Below are 19,540 nucleotides of genomic sequence, written 5' to 3' on the forward strand. Positions count from 1 at the left end.
CATCCATCCATCCATCCATCCATCCATCCATCCATCCATCCATCCATCCATCCATCCATCCATCCATCCATCTATCCATCCATCCATCCATCCATCCATCCAACCATCCATCCATCATCCATCCATCATCCATCCATCCATCCATCCATCCATCCATCCAACCATCCATCCATCCATCCATGAGACAGAGCTTTCAATTCTTGAGATTGAAGACTTTCAAAGTCTGGAAACTACAAGACTATAGAGTGTGGGAATCATGGTAACTCTCCCGACCTCAGGTTTGGGCCTTTAGGTTAATTAAAAAATCCTGTGTCTCTAAGCCACATCTCAATGGATTACTTTGCTTCAAGGGGGAATATGAGGGATAGAATAACATTGTTGCATCTTGCTTCACTGTTTGTTGCAACATTGTGGGAATTTTGCAGTGTAGCTGAAAATGTGTTGCACCTCAAAAGCATTTAAACCATGCTTAGACTGACTTTACACATACCTATTCCCTTCTGTCTCAGCAATTTAAAGCAACTACTTTTTTTTTCACACATCCGACACCACCATTAAACAAGAACAATGACAAACAAATGCTGTTCTTCTGCCACCTTTTGCCTCCCTAAAACCTTGTAAGCATGACAATTCCGGTGAATGTGCATCTAGCCCTCCTTTCCCCATAAAGTTGTATATATGTATATATATATATATATTTTGTTGTTGTTGTTGTTTTACAATTTGCTCCAGCTGGAAGCTGGCAGAGTGTTGGGTGACTTCGAAAGATGTCTTTGTGCGCACATGCATTTATGCACACAGACGGAGTGCAACTGAACGGCACATCTGAAAAGATATTCCTGTCACACAGATTTGCTTAGGCGTGCTGCTGTATTCTATTTTGTAGTTTGGGGAGTTTAGAACATATCACACAGACCGACACACAGTGGAGGCACATTGTTTGTCTTGCGTCTCTTTCAGTTTGCTCTGTGCTGCCTCTAATTCTGTTTATCATTTCTCTTTATACTTACAATTGGAGCGATCTGTCCAAAGCTCTTCTTTTTTATACGGCTTTCCATCTCACTGCTTTCCCATTTGCTAAGCCAGTGCCTGCCCTAATTTCCAACATTCTCAGATCAGTGGGAGCTCATGATTATGCTCCATAACCATGTAATGTTCATCTCAGCTAGGCACGTTTAGAAGGTTAGGCATGATTTGCCCTCTTTTTTGTCTGCTGAACAACAGAGTGTGTACATGGGTGTCCCCTCTTTCCCCTCATTGAGGCAGCATGAGTGATGCACTACCACCATCTAGTGGCTGTATGTTAATGTGTTTCTTGACTGAACTCAATGAGTTTGTACATGTTGGGTATTTGTAGAAGGATGGAGAAGAGCAGAGTTCAGGCTGGGAGAAGAAGAGGCTTCAGTGGTGTCAAGCAAGGTATTTAGCTTAAAAACCAGCAGTAAAAATTAAGCTTGATGGCGTTGAAGGCTGAAGTCATGGTGATGGTGCTTTGATCACAAAGATGAATGATGATTTCAGGAGTCAGTGTTTCACAAAGAGATGCAAAATGCAATGCAATATCAAATGGATCTGAAAGGGATGCAAGATGCAGGAAATGAAGCTTTTCGCTCTGAAAAGCAGTAACATATTCACTCTATTTCAGGATTACTTGCCTAAATGTCTCTTTATCCTCTTTCAGTCAGGGGTTTTTCCTTTCTCTCATTTCAAACACATTTAGAAGAACTTGAAAGCATATTTTTGTAAACAGTGGGACTGACTTAAGTTAGTGAGTGGCGGATGAATAGAAGATGCCTCTCATCACAGAGTGTGGGAGGACTGGGTGGATAGAGTGGTATTATAGGAATAGGAATAGCTCCAGCTCCATCTGTTGTGTACCATAGCTCTGATGAGTCACTTGGCCTGATAAAGCTCGGGTCAAGAGAGCCCCAAATTGCCAACTTTATACCCACTCATCGATTCGCATAGATAAACAAAAAGCTAGTCATGGTGTGAGTTTGTTCTGTGGTGTTGTTTGCTGAAGCCTATCAGGTATAGGACTAAAAGGTCCTGTCATGTTTTCTGTTTATCAAAGGGTTGCATGGTGCTGAAGCTGTTTAGTCAAGTACAGCAGTAAGAAAGTTCTGGGCATTCTGTTTTTTCCGAATGGGCGGTGTGGATGGGGGGTTGTCCTGTGTGCCAATGCCGCCTTATTTTTAACCCTTCTGTTTGGGGTGTATGATCACCAAAGATAGGCACCATCTTGGCAACCCTTTAACCAGTTTAGAAGGTCTAGGAGGGGTTTATATAAGGGTCTCAAGAAAGCATTGTGGTTTTCATTACATCTGAGGATGTCTAAATTTCTAGCTTTGTTTCGAACATAACATATGTTCTGGGCTGAACCTGTACTACGCCTTTGTGGTTTAAACCCTGAAGTCATTTATCGGCCTGCTTTTGACAGCACTACATTAAAGCACTTTGCATTCTGGCACTTCTCTGTCTAAAACAAAAGGTATGAAAAAAAAACATACCCTGACAACTCAAGTAAAAACAAATATATCACTTGTGTTCCTGAGACACTGATTGGTACAGTTTAACTTCCTGCAGGTTAGGGATTCCATGCATATACCTCCCAATTGATTATAAACTTTTCCTACTTATGAATACAAAATAATGTAACCAAAACTGAATATGAACTTTCTGATACACTGAATAAGGCAAGAAATAATAAAAAAAAAAACATTTAGAAACACACTGTTTTAGCAAGAATATAAATGTTGCAAAACATTCAAACACAAAAATGTATAATAGTTTATAGCAAAGGTCGACTCAAAAGTTGTCTCACTGAAAGGTCAAAATATGCACAGAAATACAGTGAGCTAATCCTCTCCTTTCACTCTCTTGTATCCCTTTCAAAGTGACATGCTTGATTTTGTTGGCACTTTTGATATGTTTATATTTCTCTTTGTCTGCAATTTACTTACATTTGTCTTCAAACAACGTACAGCTTCTCAAAAGCTAAAAAAAAATCAAGTAACATCCGCTCATGTAAGGTTGAAGATGACAGCTGTTTAGTTGCTTTGATATTGCAAGTGCTGGAATGCAAAAGAGAGCTGAAGCTTTAAAAAACATCAAAGTGTGAATAGTGAAGAGAGCCTTTGTATAATGCAGAAACAATGCTAGTCTTGTAAAATGTTGGAAATGTCACCTTTCTGTTTTGCTCCTGTGAAGATTGAATATGTAAAGTACTTGCAGTGCCCCACTACGCTTTTATTGGTTTGGGGAATCATGCTTGGTTAAAATATACGGTGCTGTGAAAAAAAGTAAGTACCCCTTACCGATTTAAAATCCTAAGGGTTAACCATATCCATTCCAACCTGGCCCTAAAGTGAAAATGTATTAATCTGTCTTGCTTATCTCAACTTGTTTTGCCCTTGGTGAAAACAGGTATCCAACTTATGAAGTAAACAAGATTGAATTTCTTACACTATTATATGGGAATTTTGTTCCCCTCTTCCATGTGGATTACTGTGAGCCTGGAAGTTTTTCAACAATGGAATAGCCTGTTTTAGGTCATGCGACTGCATCTCTAACATTTTAAGTCTATATAGAGCAAGACAAGCCAACATTTTTAGTATGTTTTATTTAAGCCATTCAGCGGTTGACTGAACCACTTAAACTGATGGCCTCCTGTGTTTAAAGATATTTGAAGTCAAGCAAATCATCTCCTAACCATCCTACTGTCCTAATGCAAAAATGGGCTCACATATAATCCACCACCACCATGTCTGACATTTTTAGTATCAATATTTTTCTGTATGTTATTGCTTTTATTTAAAGCAACTCTTTCTGGGGAATGTATTGCTCAGTAAAGGTAGACATTGAGACAGTTCTGCAAGTTTCATAAACTTGTGTACTGATAGCAGCAATTGTCCTTCGACACGCTTATGTCCAAGTAACGCAAGCTGAATTGCTCATAAATAGATATCAATGCAAAGAAAATAACAGCCCTGCCAATACTTTATATCCACCCACAGCCTCAAAAATCCTGTTTAACCTTCACTTTAAAGTACAAATACAGTTATGCATATCCCTTCTAGCATCCCTGCATTTAAAGGTCAGGTGTGCATTTTCTCATTAAAATACCACATTGCAGCTATTGTGGTACTGTGAGTCATTGTTAAGATGAAGACCAATGAGAGATGGTCATATCTTAGGTAATGATATAGGCAAAGTTTTATTCCAACAAGCTTTATCAACCAATTTGCTATTCATAAAAAGCAGTCTGTATGGAGAAAACACTAGTTTAAAATATTGTTTTGAAATGATTAAAGCTCACAAATTACTATTAGGGTTGCTATCTATGTGCTATATTTTAGATTAGCTGTTTGTCTTAATGGGAACAGCATTCTTTTTCTCCAAAACACAAAATAAAAACAGATGATTGCATTTTGAAATTAAATATCATTAGGAAGTCAGGTGTACCAAGATACAGTTTACAGCAGACACTGGTTCTCATGAGATCCAGAGACTTGAACCGATATGCACACATTTTTTTAAGAGTGGATGCATAAAAATAAAGGCTGTGTCTGAAAATCCACTATATAGGGCACTATATAGTGATTACACCTTTTTAGAGTGTCAGAACGTTTAGTCGATGAAAAAGTAGTTGATTCCAAATTTCCCACAATGCAACTTGAAAAGTAGTGATCTTCCATGGTCCCAGAATGCTTTGCGAGAACTCTCCTCTCAAAGAATTCTGTTATTTGTTGGCACAGTGACAAATAAAGATGACAAAGGCACCGTGTGGGGAGGCGGAATCGCGTGACCAACAGGGAGCGAAAATTAAATAAAATTTTTAAAACAATTAAATTTATATACATACAGTAGCAGCCATCCTTGGCTGTTCCTTGGCTGGTCCTCTCCAATGTCTTTTTAAACATCAAACTTTGTAATAAAATATTACTTCTGTCATGATTTGTGTACATTAAGATCTAAAGAGAAGCGTAATTTCCCGGTAAGACCCTGTAATCCAGTGAAAGGGTGGAGTCAGTGTAAAAAATGTGCACGCACAGAAGAAGGTCAGTGGCTGGAAGTTGGAGGGGATTTGGCTGGGAGTCGCAGGGGAGCAGGCTGCCATTCGGCTGGTGTTTGACTGAGAAGGGCCGTTTTAAATGGCTGCTAATGTTTTTAGAAGACTACACCAAGTCTTGATTTCATTCAAGTCTTTAGCATACTGGTGTTGAAACATAGTATACAAGGACAGGTGTCCTATAACTTTTCAATGTGTTTCCAGTTTTCAAACACTCTAAAGAGGTAATTCAGCTCTAGAATTAATAATGAAAACAATTTTTTATATTACTGATCTTTGCCAAGATTTATTATGGTTTTATAGTTTCCTGTTGTTGTCATGTCAAGTTTTTTTTATAACCTGATGATAGTCTGATGTTTATCTTTGATATTGTGATACACAGTACATTTAAGAACATAACTGGCCGTTTAGGTTTGATCATTTGGTACAAAAAAACTTTTCAAATAAAAGACAAAAAAAAAATAGATTTCTTTAAACTTTGGTCCTACCACAATTTATTTTGGCAATTTTTCCTCAAGAATTGCCATAAACCACCACCTTACAAATGTAATTTTGATCTTCCAGCCACAAAAAACTTTTATTACACGTATGAGGTGCAGAAGGTGAGCAATCACTGTAAATTAGCATTTACTCTTTCAAAAAAAGAATGAATATTTTCTAGTCAACATTTTAAACTTCCTTCGAGATATTATATTAGAAATATTAGAAATTAATATTATAATATTAGAAATATTAGAAATATTAGAAATTAGCAAAAATGTTAGTATAAGTTACCGTAGATATCAGTCTTAGTGTGTTTTTCGCAGAAAATATAATGTGTAAATTTCGAAAAATCAATGACAGAGGTAAAAGTTCTTTCTGCTGCTTCACTCAGGGCAGTACTGCTGTAAGTAGTTCAGTCAGTTAAGCCAAAAGCTCTCTGTGTCAGATTTAGTATTGAGGTAATCTTTGAATTTTACTGAAAAATACTCTTCCAACAAAAACAATATTTTTACACCTTGAGAGGCCCAGTTGATACCCAAAACCATATATATATATATACATAGAATTTACCCTGTCATATCTTTGACTGGTGGTAGCATCACACTGTTGTGATCCCCTTCTCAGCAGGGGCAGTAAAGCAGATCAGCATTTATGGGGACATCTAAAAATGTTGGAGTTAAATTCTATTTTGATTCACACTTGTGCATCGCTTTGCATTTTTCCTTTATATAAACTCCCATCAAAAATTGTTTTTCGTGGCTGTGATGTGAATTCATATTGTGCCATAATGATGGAAGGTGTAGCAGGGCTTTTAAAAGGTACTCTACATGTCTACTAGAGTAAGCTTGGTAATCTGGACTCCTAAAGTTGCTCAAAAGTGGGAAAAACTTAATGTTGTGCCATATGTGTTGGGTCATCAGGCGTCACCATGCATGGTTGCTCATCCATTTCAATATCTGCTAGCAGCCTGAGCTGACAGTTAGGACTACTGAATCAAACCCAAACTAAACTGCACTAATCATTGGCAATTTTCTTTGCCCTGCAAAGTGCTTTCCTGCCCTAATATAACTGCCACATTTAATATCCACCTGCCAAATGGTGGCAAGTGAAGATAGAATGATGAGAGCTGATTAGTAGGAAGTGGGCCAGTTTGACAGGGATAAATTAAAGTTGGGCTGGACAGAGGTGTAAGGGTGCAGAAACCCTTGGAAATGATCAGATACTAGAATCTTTGTATGCAAATGTTGAATACCTTTGTTCTCACCAATTTGTGTGCAAATGTTACTTTTTAACAAAATTCCACATTGCATACAATACAATAAAAAATATGGAAAAGAAGTCATTTATTACATACATTTCAACAAAGTGTAATGCCTGTTGTACACTTTTACCAGCAAATTATAAATATAATAAGTAACTAAAACTGGAAGTTGTGGTTCATTAATAGGTAATTCAAATAAAGGGTAAAACCAATTTATTAATATAAGTTGAAGGATTATAACTGAAATGTGCTTACTCGCCAAGATTCTAGTATTTGTACCCCAGGTAGAACAGGTACCGCAAAAATAACCACACAGTACTAGAAGTTTAAATATTGATTATTATCTGAATAATCCCTATTACAGTGTATCTAATATGACAGACAACTAAGAATAAGCACAAGGGGGAGCTGGGGGTTTTAAACGTTCATTCAGTCTCTAAGGAATCTCCATTAATAAGGTTGAGTATATCAATGAATTAATAAACATCAGATAAAAAGGAAAACAAAAGGTTTTACTATGTGTTAATTTGGTGGATGTGAAGAACAATGTTCGGTCCAATCGAGCCCAGGGTTTTAGTCCTCAGACCAATGGCACCTCTCTTTCAGTTTCAGTTGGATACAACAACGACAGGAAATTTGCAGGGCTTTAATCCACCAATCCATCCATCCATCCATCCATCCATCCATCCATCCATCCATCCATCCATCCATCCATCCATCCATCCATCCATCNGCCAGTCTATCGCAGGCAGCACTTTAATTTAATTTTAATTCAATTAATTTAATTTGTTCGGTAACTTACAGGAGTTCTGGGTCGTCTACACTGAAGGTGCAAGCAGTAGCTGATGCCAGCTCTATAGCTGCAGTTCCTCTCGGCAGGTGGTCGGCCGGTCTCAGAGGCAGCAGCAGGTGATACAGTTAGCCATGGGCAAAAAACTCTGCAGCTTTTCTAATCTGCTTCAAAGCAGCAGAATCATAACGAAGTCAATGCTTCAGTTCTCTCTGAATCATAGACAGGATATTGGATTGGTCAACGAACACAGACATTCCTAAGGATAGGGATTCACCTGAAGATGCGTTCCTCTTCCTACCAGACCAAGGAGCCCCGGGCAAAAGAGCGGTGAGATGGCCTCACTGAGCTTTAAAAAGAAATGGTGTCAGATAGGCCAATATGTTCATTTTGGACATTGAGGATCATTGTCCAGGCTCATTACTTTTGGACATTGATGAAGAAACATACAGTTTTGCTCTGTTTTACTGTCCTCTCCAACTACTGCAAATGCCCCTCTCACAAGACACTACCACAGAGGACATGCAAGCCCCACACACTAAGCTTTCCTGATCTTTGGAGATGCCTCACCTTTCCATAGCAGAGATCAACAAAGGTTACAAGCCTGGCAAAGTGGGTGAAAGGTTTAAAAGCCAAACAGTTATGGCTTTTGATATTTTTTTTTTCATAATTTAATGTTTAGTGTAGTGTGAAGAAAATTAACAAGTGGCTAATGGTGAAAGCCTTATACCCCATGCTGACATGTCTTGAGCTGTTGTTTATAAAGCTAAAACTACATTTATTTTACTAAGGGCTTAAAAACCCATAAAATATAAACATTTATATGCTTCCTGATATGCTCATTGCATTTTGTTGTCAAAATGAAGAAGCTTGGTGGCCCATACCTTCAATCAAAGAAGGCCAACCAAAAGTTTTTTGTTTGTTTTTTTTGCTTTTTCCTTTTTTTGGTTGTTTTTTGTGTTTAATCACTTCATAACATTTTATTTAAAAAAAAAACAATGCTGTATTTACCTCTTTGGATTTACATTGTGAATTGGTTTGAACACATTCCAATTGTTCTAAATTAGTTTAAAGCTAATTTGACCTCATGTTTGCTTCTCAAGCATAAAATTCATGCTGAACTGATTTAATTGCATCAGTTGACTGATATTGGTTTTCAACCATTTTTTATCCCTTTTTGTTTGTGTACTTAGTATCTAGTGTAGTTGAGAGTTTCCAACTGGAATATGTTTGACTGGGAGTTTAAGGATTTTTTGCTCATAAAATCTCATACTTAGAATGAAGAGTTTTTATTTATTTGTTACGTATGTTTGTATAGTTAACTGTTGGACCATGATTTGAGCTCTATTCACACTTTCATTTGTTGTCCTAACTCAGAGCCAGTTTTTGTGTGTTCTTACAGAACAATATATGACAGTCCCAATGTTATTTGCTTAAATAACATATTTAGAGCCCTCCATGGGGTGGGTATTAAATATTAAGGTATTGCGTAATGTCCCTGTGCGGTCATTGAACCTGGGCCCCTGAGCCTCCTCCTAAGGGACGTACCCCGCACTTTGGTAACTGCTGGGCTATAGACACAATGAAAAGGTTTCATTTTTAAAAACGTATATTTTTCGGTTGCTTGTTTAATTTCAATCAGACCTTTTATGCTTTTTTTTGCTTTTTTGCTTGACTGAAACAATTGTTTGTTTCACAAATGTTAAAGCAGAACAATGTATGTTTTCTAAAAAAAAAAATGAATGTACTCAAATGTTCTGATATGAAGCAAATGGTAATGTCAATGGAGACTTTTTCCTTCCCTAGTTATTGTACATCTCTCAGAGCTAATATTTTCTTAGGTTTTTATATATTTGTAGGATGTTATGTTCTTTTGCCGCTCCCCTGAAAGATTTGTTTCCCTTTACTGGTACACAGCTGGTTGTGATTGTTAGTTCATTTTTGTATCAGCAGCCTTCTGCTGTGGCTGACTGTTTTCGCCTTCATTTTCATTTCCTGTGTCTTTGGCTGATTTCACGCAGACTGTTCAGTTTTGTCAAGGTTGGCTTTGCTCTTGGTCCTTGTTCTTAAGTTTGGATATGCTTACCTAAGTTTCCTCTTAAAGCTTTCTTACCTAATAACTTTGGAGGCAGCAGAAACCACATAAGACCACTGAGTATGTTTAAGCACTGTTCTGGGTTGTTTGGTATGATTTGTTCCAACCCATCCAGTAGTATTTTTTTCTTTTTTGTGTTTTTTTTCCCCTTCTTTTTCATTTTAAAACAGAGATGTAAGCATTGTAAGTTTATGTCACCCATTTAGGTGATTCATTTTGATTAACAAAAGCCAAAATGTGCTCAAATTGCTAAGACCCTTGATAACTGAATTAAGCTTTATTTATTTTATTATTTTCTCTGAAATAAGTTAAAAAAGTTCAAATATTTAAATGAGTACTTATAATATATATAAAACTTATATAAGTCTTTCAATAATTATTCACAGGCCATACTTCTATTATCAAATGTTTATTTTATATCACTCCACAAGACTCCAAAATTTGAAATGCTTGCTCAAATCTAGCTTATTTTTATACACATAAGGTTGGATACGTGTTCCTCAAAGAGTTTTATTTTTGTTTATAAGTATCAACAATTTCTGGCATAACTAAATTACAGTATATTTGACCCTGCTTCCTCGCAGATCTAGCTCCATGTCACAAAACCCTATCACAGAGCCTACATTCGCCTGCTCCAATGAGTCAGTTGTCATCTTTTTCTTTTAAGAACTGCTATTGCAATAGAAATGTAAGCTAAGAGGAACTAGACTAAAGTTTCTAAATAGACTAAAGTTAACGAACAATCTCCCTGTTAGTCGGATTTTCATCCAGATAAGTTAGATTTTTTAAATGTATTTTTTTATTGAGAGGTAGGGCCATTGTTTTTATTTTGCTCTCTTTAATTTGATATTTTTCTCATGTAATTGTACATGTGGTTTTGTCAAACTTCAAACAAAGAGCTTGAGATAAGAAAAAGAAACCAAATCAATATAGCAGTCACATCAGCGCAGTGTAAACATTTCATTTTTCTACACAGAGACAGCGCTGAGCTCCAATTATTTACACCCCTGCTCATATATTCTGCCTATGATGCAAAAAGGATAAAACACTCCAAAAGAAAGATATGGGAATTTGGGAACATATAAATGCTTTGTAGTCTTTCCACAGTGCTGTGGAGAAACAATTTCCCAGTTCAGCTCTTTCTTTTCCCCACAGCTTCTTTTTCTCATTAGAAGAAAATAGTAGATCTAATCTTTATAAACTTTTATAAACCTATTTATTATTTATGTGTGTTGCCATGAAAGAAGTCCACGGCTTGGAAATTGTCCTCAATCTGTTACCTTGTTTTCTGTACATTCAGGTAATTCCCCTTCAGAAGAGTCAGAGGAGCGGGACAAGGAGCCCAGGACGTTGACTTACCCAGCATACATTGCAAGCCTTTTGGACACAGGAGCTAAGCGCATGGTGGCCGGCGTCAGAATGGACTGCACCAGCCAAGGCCAGTGCCCACGCTCCTGTCACCTCTGCCATATGAGTCCAAGGGCGGCACAGGGACGGCAGCAGTCTGAACCGGTCCTCCTGAAGATTACCAAGGCTGCACCAATCTATGAACTAGTGTCCAACAATGAGACCTATCAGGTGGGTGCTATTTCTGTTCAGATTTTCTTCGGTGTCTTGGAAGTCTACATCTACTGTTCAAAAGCAAAAAAAAAAAACTGGTTTGTACAACTATTATTTTTCCATTAAGTTAAAATTGGTGCTTTTGTTCCAAAGGAAATTGATTTGTGTTTCCTGAGTCTTTTATAACCACTCTTACAGACTCCTACTTTTGATCAAATTGCTATATTTTTCTTTTTTTTTTTTTTGCAAAAGCTTCTCTGCAATTTTGAGCTGGAACTGGATGCTTAAAGACAGCAGTTCATAATTTAGGCACGAAAATTGCTTTGTGATTATTATGTCATTGGTTCCCCGAAGCCTTAACAATGTTCATAACACTATGTGGGACATCCAAAATTTTAGGGACCCATTATGTAACATAAAAGAACTTCCCAGGAAGTATTTCTCTTTCAGTTTCACGTGTCATTCTGTTGAAAGCATGCTGTGCCATGAGCTGCCGCGCTGCTCTGTGACTTATTTGATTCTATCAATATTGTACATCAATAAAGCCTCTGCTCCTGGAGGATGAAGAAATGGTCGATATGGTGCTGTACACGTCTCACAGCCTTTATCGCCCAGCTCAGTCGGACGGACAAAGCTGCTATTGATAGAAGCTTCAAAAATTACTGGTGTAGACACCTGTGAAGTAAAAAAAACACAAAAGCCGCATTATAATTTGATGTTTATTACACTCTCATTTATTGTACTGCTCAGTATCACATAGATTATTTTAAATAGGGGGTGTGAAAAACTTAAAGGTAAAACTACTCACATATTTTAAAATACAAATATATTTATGTTTTTTTTTATTTGTTTATTTTTTATTTATAAAGAACTCAGCTTAATTATCTCCAATCCTTTGTCATCTCAGTAACAGTTGTTAATGGTATATTTAAGATATAAAGTCCCACTACAGTACGGTCCTTCCCTGTTTACTTTCCTTCCATCCAAAAGTGTTTTTTACATTGTAATACATATAACTAAAATCCTTAATGAATTTTCGTCAGCACATTTCATTAGCATTTTCTCTTGACACCTTTACATTTAACATATTACAACAATATGCTTTTAATATTCACCTAATAATTAAATGGAACAAGGGGCAATTTAATCCCAGAATACATGCATTTGTTTTCTTATGCTTCAGGGGTTTATGATAGATCAGGGGTAACCCAATAAAAAATCAGCGGGGTCCAAATAAAGAAAATCAACAACCAGTAAAGGTCCGGAGAAATTTTTAATTATAATCTGTTACTCTAAACAGAATTTAACAATGAAAGATAATGAGGTGTTTATGCATCTATGTTATACATTGAAATTTTAAATAAAAAATATATATATAAAAAAAAGACAGTTTTTCCATTTTAAAATCTAAAGTGTTTTTTGAAGTAGAAAATCGTTCAGTTTTTTTTTTTCTTTCTTTTTATGGCCTAACGAGAGCAGTGGGCTTTACACTGCTCTGAAAGGCTGTTAGAACTGGGTTTGAATGGCCAAAAAGCCATTCTCAAGCACATTCGTGAGCCTGGTTTGATATTTATTTTTTATTATGGTAATGGTGGGGAATCCTGCTTCACAGCAGTAGGTTGAGACAAACATAATCAAAATGAACATCATCTTTGAGCACACCATTTCACCAGTTCACAGCAGTTCTTCCAGCAGTCCACACTTTCTCTGCTTTGTTTTTCTCATCATCTTCTTCTTTCCCATCGTCCCACTTGCCACAGGTTTGCCTGCCGCTTCTAAAAGTAGCTAGCATCAGCAATCCTGTCTGACACAGCTCATTGGCTAATTTGTATCATGTGTAGCCTGGTCCCGGACGCTCCAGAGGGCTTTAACATACAAACGGGAGAAGCGGCGCAATGTTTTTAATTCGTTTGGGTCCAGATTAGCCAGCAGGTGGTTCCAGATCTGGACCCTGGTCAGCTAATCCGTGACCTCTGCTGTCGATCATTAGTAAACAGACACTTCATGAAGAGGAGGGTTATGTAAAAGCTTTTTGGATTGATAAAAGCAAAGCACCCAAAAAAGGCCACTGAAACTTTAGAGAAGGTAGCATGTGAGATCAACAACTCAGGTAGGAGAATCTGGCTTTACAAGCAATGTGTGGAAAGAGAAAACAAACATTGGAAAATAAGTGCCCTGACTGGCTGACACAAAAATGAATATAGGAGGACCCTCATTACAAGACGACCCCCTCTTTCCTGAAAAAGTTTTTTTAGGAACAAAACAAAACAAAAATACCAAAAAGAAATAAAGAATACTAATTAACCAAATTTATCTGCTTTAAATAACTTGTTTTATATTGAAGTCCTATGAAATTCATTGAAATAATATCGCATTGAAAGATTTGTGCAATTAAATAATAAACAGTAATCAAAAAAACAGTGATGACACATTTAATTGAAATCTTGCACCACTTCAACTCGAACAAAATCAGAACTTTGCTCAAAAACCTGCACGAGGCTTTTACTCAGACATCTTCTGTCTCTCTGCACTTGCTGTCTCTCCTACTCCCACCCTGCAGCTCTGCAATTTTTTGAGATTTTTCTTTTGCTGTTCGCATTTTTACAGTCTTTTTGATCTCCACTGTATATTCTGTATATACCCCATGCACCGTTTCTTCCTTATTTGCATCTTCTTATTCTTTATCACTATTTGAGTCGATGTAACATATACATTTCTCCTCTGTAAGATTAATAAACCGAATTGATAAATCAATCAATCAAGCAAGCAATCAAACTATACCGTATCTCTTTTTTCCTACAGTACATTCAAAAAACTATGTCCATCAGAAGGCTTTTAACGGACATCACACATGACACACCGATCCTGTACATGGTGGTGGCGGCATCATAATGTTGAAAAAGTATTTGTCACAGACACAAGAAAAGGGATTTATGTCTACTGGAAGAGCGATGATGCTAAATTAAAGCCAGGACAGGAGAAAAACCTTCAAGAAGCTGCAAAAGTCTTTATTACCATTCAGTAGGAAAACCAAAGACCTACAGCCAGAGATTGAACGGAATGACTCCGGTTGAATTTCTAACCTAGAATCTGTGTCAAGACATCATAGGATTTTTACTTAAACTCTCCATTCATTCTGTCTTAGCTTTACATGTTTAAAAGAAGGGCTGAAATTTCAGTCACTTTATGTGCAAAGCTGCACATAAACACTTGTTAAAGGTGCAATAGCTCTTCAAAGTGTTTACTCATAGGGACTGAATACAAATGTATGTTTCGGTTTTTGGAAAACATCTCTCTCCATTTCCTTGTGTTGGTCTGTCAAACAAAATCCCAGCACTAAATTAAAGGTTCTAGTTGTAACATGACTATTTTGATCTTCCATAAATATCTCTAAATCCAAGCTCAGCTAAATTAATATTTTATGAATGGATTAATGTTTACAGTAAAATCCCTTTATGTCCCACAATGGGGAAATTGACTCTCTGCATTTAACCCATTCCTTTGGGGAGCAGTGGGCTGCCATTGTTTGGCGCCCGGGGAGCAGCGAGGGGTTAAGGGTCTTTGCTCAGGGATCCAGAGTTGAGGCTGTGGGGATTGAACCGGGTACTTGCAACCCTCCCAGATCACAAGCACTCTGCTCTAACCACTAGGCCAACACGCCCCTTTAATAAGTAATGAGTAATAATAAACAAAATGCTGATGTTTAAGGACGGTTAAGTTGTTGCCACAAGCTTGTACCACAGACTTGAAAGCTATATATTACTTATTTAGGTTAAAAAAAATAATAATAATTTAAAAAAACAACCTGAATTACTATTATGTGTTAGAAGTTTATTTTAAAATCAAAAATGTGTTTGCCTCTCTTCTAATCATTAGCTTTCTGTCCTTACAGGCTCTCCAGGAAGCAATGATGAGCATGCTGTGGTGCTCAGGCAAAGGCGACGTTATTGATGACTGGTGTCGATGTGATTCCAGCGCATTCGGCACAGACGGACTGCCCACCTGCGCCCCGCTTCCTCAACCCATGTGAGTGAAATCACATTGCATTACCTCAGTTCAACCCATTCAAAAGTGTGAGAAATGCCATCTGTCATTTTTCCAACAGAAATCAATCTCCTCCTAACCTGGACTCTAGCAATGTGCCATCAGTTTCCCTGGATGCTCAATATTTAATTGCAACCAGACATTACAGCGATCAATGGTTTATTCCTCCTGTCTGCTGTGGGCGTGCTATTCAATTAAACAAGCTGCTGTATATTGATTGTCTGCCAGGATAACCTGTGTATACAAAATTCTTGGTGCTTCATTCAGGAGCTGCAAACATCCATTCTAGAGTGAGTCAGAAATTAGGAAATAAATATCGTGACTTTCTTCTCTAACAGCAATGTTTATGATCATGCAGATAAAGTGTTTTATTAAGCTTGCAGGTTTGTGAATCAGGAAGGATGATGGTGGCTGCCAGTTCCTGTAAAGAGGTCATTATTTTGACAGCATACTTCACAGCAGTTCTGTTTCCCCTCTGTTGCCAGGCTGAAGCTGTCTTACACCTATGAACCCAGTAGTTCATTGGTCATCATGGAGTGGAACCACACTGAGCCACCAATCGGCGTACGCATTGTTGATTACCTCATCAGTCAGGAGAAGGTGACAGAGAGGACGGACCACTCTAAACTTGAGACAGGTACACCTCTTCAGAGGAGCCATAAATAAAAACCCACCAGCAGAAAGATTGGGGAAAATGCTAATCGTTGCAGTGCACTCAGCGAGAGGTCTTTATGGAACATGAATCATAAAGATCCATCAGAAAACTCTGTTTTTCCAGTTACTTAACCATTACTCCCTTTAGGATAGGGGTCAGCAAACTTCAATACAATGACACACTCCAATGAAATGAAATCCATCTAGAGCCACGAAACCTACAAAGCCAGTCATCTTTATAAGCAGGTGTTGGGTGTTTAATTGGAAAAACGCTTGTTTACAAAGTGTTTTTTCCTCATTGAACAAATATATATTTATTAAAAGCTTGTTTACTGGATAATATCAGATTTAATCATGACATTGCAACACAAATATATCTTGAGGCTTTTAACAAATTTTGTCTGTTGTAAAAAAAAAAGTTTTACAAATAATTTTAAAAGTATTTAATTATATAAAAGACAATTGACTTTCTTTTCATAAAAAAAGAAGAAGTAACTATTAAATGAAAACCACAAAATATTTTACTAATTAAAATATAAAGACTGAAAAACAATCGCCTTTATGATCTGCATTGTTGTCTTGGATACAGGATGAATATATATATATGTATATATATATATGTGTATATATATATATATATATATATATATATATACACATACACCAAAAGCTCCTGTTTACTTTGTCAATTCAAATATTGCTCATGTCTGAGTCACTTCATGTTGAATATCCACTGTGGTGGGGTTAAAGACCCCTGCTTCAGCGCATGTTTTTGATTGTTATTTTGAAGACTACCACAAGATGGTGTACACCGGTAATAATCTAAAAACATAAGTACAGGATTTCAACTATGAAACATTTTTTGAAAGCTAATTGTACATTTTTTTATGAATATTTGCATAATCCCCGCTTATTAATATGTATTCCCTCCCCTTCTTTTTTACTGAAGACAGAAAGTCACAGCAAGCAAGCAGCAGGAGGTTGTGTAACTACCCATGACAGAGAGCACCAATACTTGGCCAGTCCTAACTGAGCAGGAGCTGGCATAACAGCACCAGTTTATTTTAGCAGTAATGATCCGATCTATAATGTACACTACTACAGTTCCCAGTGTGTACCACAATTTGTTGTAGCGTAATGAGACTGTAAAGCGTATTTGTCAAAACTGTGAGGATTATTAATCAATACTGTTTGTTCACATACCAGGGAGAGAAAAATTGCATGCAGCGTTTGAAATAAAGTTGAAGAAAAAAAAGTAGAGTAGATGCAAAGAAGCTTTATGATAAAACCTTAAATTAATAAAATACTGCAAAATTGCATGATTTGTATTATTATATTAATGTATTTAAATTAGTAATTTGGTGGGGTATTTTTTAAACATGAAAAACATATCTATATATCTGTCTGTCTGTCTGTCTGTCGGTCGGTCGGTCTGTCTGTCGGTCTGGCTTTCTTTGAAAACACTTTGACAATAAAACATGAATTTTTTCCTCATTCTTATTGATTAGAGTGAAATAAACAGCAAAGTTCTGCATATAACCCATTCAAATAATTGTGTATCTCCTTAAGCCTTAGTCCTCCATACTGTTCTATGCAGCTCATATACTAATACAGTTATAAAAACATCACTTCATTCTGTGCTATACTATACAGGTGCTCTGTCCACTATCATAAATTAGGCCATATTGACATATTTCATTCTTAAAGTAGCTCCGACAGCAGTCCTGTTTTCATTTCACTTGAGAAATAATATTTTGCTCAGCTTGTCCAAACAGTTCTAGTGAAAAACAAAGAAAACATACCATAACTGTGTCCTGGTAAGGTAACAGGCATTGTAAACACAACATTTCATTATGCACAATATATATGACACAGATTTTACACGCCTCTGCAGAACTAACAAGGCAAGACAATAGGAAACATTTCAGCAGTTCATCAATTGAAGATCTGCATTATTAACTATCATGATATACAGTATAAAAAAGTTATACCAATATAAATGTGAAATGTGGAAACACTTGCGTGAGACAGGCTCACAGTATCTGCATCTAAAAATGACAGTGCTTAGAATGAGGTTTATTCATCATAAGATATAAACTTGGAGGCCTTTTTCAATAGCAGTCATTAATCAGGTTGAAACCTGCATGACTTACCTATGTCATAAAGCTGCACATAAAATAACACTGTTTAGGAGATTTTTTACTTGTTTGATCAAAAACTGATCATTCTAAACCGCAGTGGCAAATAAAGTTTAGCTTTAAGAATATCTGGCACATTTGCAGAATAGTAGAAGACAAATAAATTCAGTGAAAATTGAAGAAAGGATTAATGGTTAAATCATTTTATGTTTTTTTTTGTTGTATGATGAGTATTTTCCTGTAGATTTATATCTGAAAAATCTTCTTGGGTAGTAGTTAATTATACAGTTTATCATACTACAGTTTTTATAAAGGCTTTGTGTTAGGGCTATTAAAGTATTATTAGATAATACAATATTAGATAAAAAGACATTAACTAGCAGTTTTTGAAGGTATATTTTCAGACGAGCTATGGTTAGACATCACACATCATCTCTTTGTGCTGTTTTCCAGTCTCTTGTTTACATAGTTGGGCTTGCCAGGCAGTGGTATATGTGGATGTGAACAGCTGCCAATCAAGGCTTACCAGCATAGCGTAGGAGCAAACACAGACCAAGTGGTGAAAATTTGCTTATTGGCCCTTTAAACTAAACCCTTTTACAGGGATTTTCTGCAGTAAAAGGTTTCACAATCTGAAAGAAATATATATCGCTATTAAAAACATGCCATCATACCCTTGATATTTACAGCCGGACATTTACAAATGCATAAATACACAGAGATACAAGTGGCAGCATTAAACGGCTGCCCTCTTTGCCATGTTGGTAGTTTATTTTTACTTTTATAAAATGAGCCTACTTCATTCCTTTGTTCTATGATTCAAGTTTATAAAACAAAAGCACAGAAACAGCAGAACATTTGTTGTTGAACTATTTTGTAGTGGGTTCTAGAGAGCCACTGAATGTAAAAGAGCAGAGGGAGGGGTATTTTGAAGAGTAAGTATGAAAATATCACTTTAAATGCAAATATGACCTTTAGCTTGATGAGAAGTTTTGGAACAGAATATTTTTTGTGCCCTTTAAATAAATTGTCTGTGTCAGCTCACTATTATTTCTGTGTTCAGTTTCCTGATAATACAAATGTTTTTTTGTTTTTTTCCCCATCCTTTAATCTATGTTGTCAGAAAGGAAACACGAGGATAAAAAGAGGAGATGCTGTGGGTTCAAGCTGTTGTTCCCTTTTTTAATGTTTAGTTTAAGTTAAAAGCACTGTCCTTTCTGGGTCTTATATATATATTACTTTGTTCAACAAAATTTACTTTGACAATTGTTAATATGTACTACTGTAGATATCATGAATGTTTCACCTCTCATTCCTCAGCAAGCAGGATGTTTGATTCTACAAAGTTGAGCATGCTGACTTTAAAGTAAAACATAAACTGTCAAGCTATTTTCTAAGTTCAATCGAATCCCTTCACAGTTAAAAGACACACTCTCTTTAAATA

The 19,540-nt window shown here is 36.5% G+C and overlaps 1 protein-coding gene across 1 annotated transcript in view; it reads left to right on the top strand.

The window, feature by feature from the left end:
- The window catches only part of astn1 (astrotactin 1), a gene marked incomplete at its 3' end in the record, with an annotated part of 379,756 nt that extends 363,815 nt beyond the window's left edge, over nucleotides 1-15,941 (top strand). The window contains exons 18-20 of the mRNA XM_015384050.1: nucleotides 11,001-11,278; nucleotides 15,153-15,286; nucleotides 15,790-15,941. Coding sequence (XP_015239536.1) covers nucleotides 11,001-11,278; nucleotides 15,153-15,286; nucleotides 15,790-15,941 — 564 coding nt within the window. The remainder of the gene's footprint in view (nucleotides 1-11,000; nucleotides 11,279-15,152; nucleotides 15,287-15,789) is intronic.
- Between the last annotated feature and the right edge of the window lie 3,599 nt (nucleotides 15,942-19,540).

Source organism: Cyprinodon variegatus, unplaced genomic scaffold (assembly GCF_000732505.1).
Source record: "Cyprinodon variegatus isolate N-32 unplaced genomic scaffold, C_variegatus-1.0 Scaffold301, whole genome shotgun sequence".
NCBI lineage: Eukaryota > Metazoa > Chordata > Actinopteri > Cyprinodontiformes > Cyprinodontidae > Cyprinodon > Cyprinodon variegatus.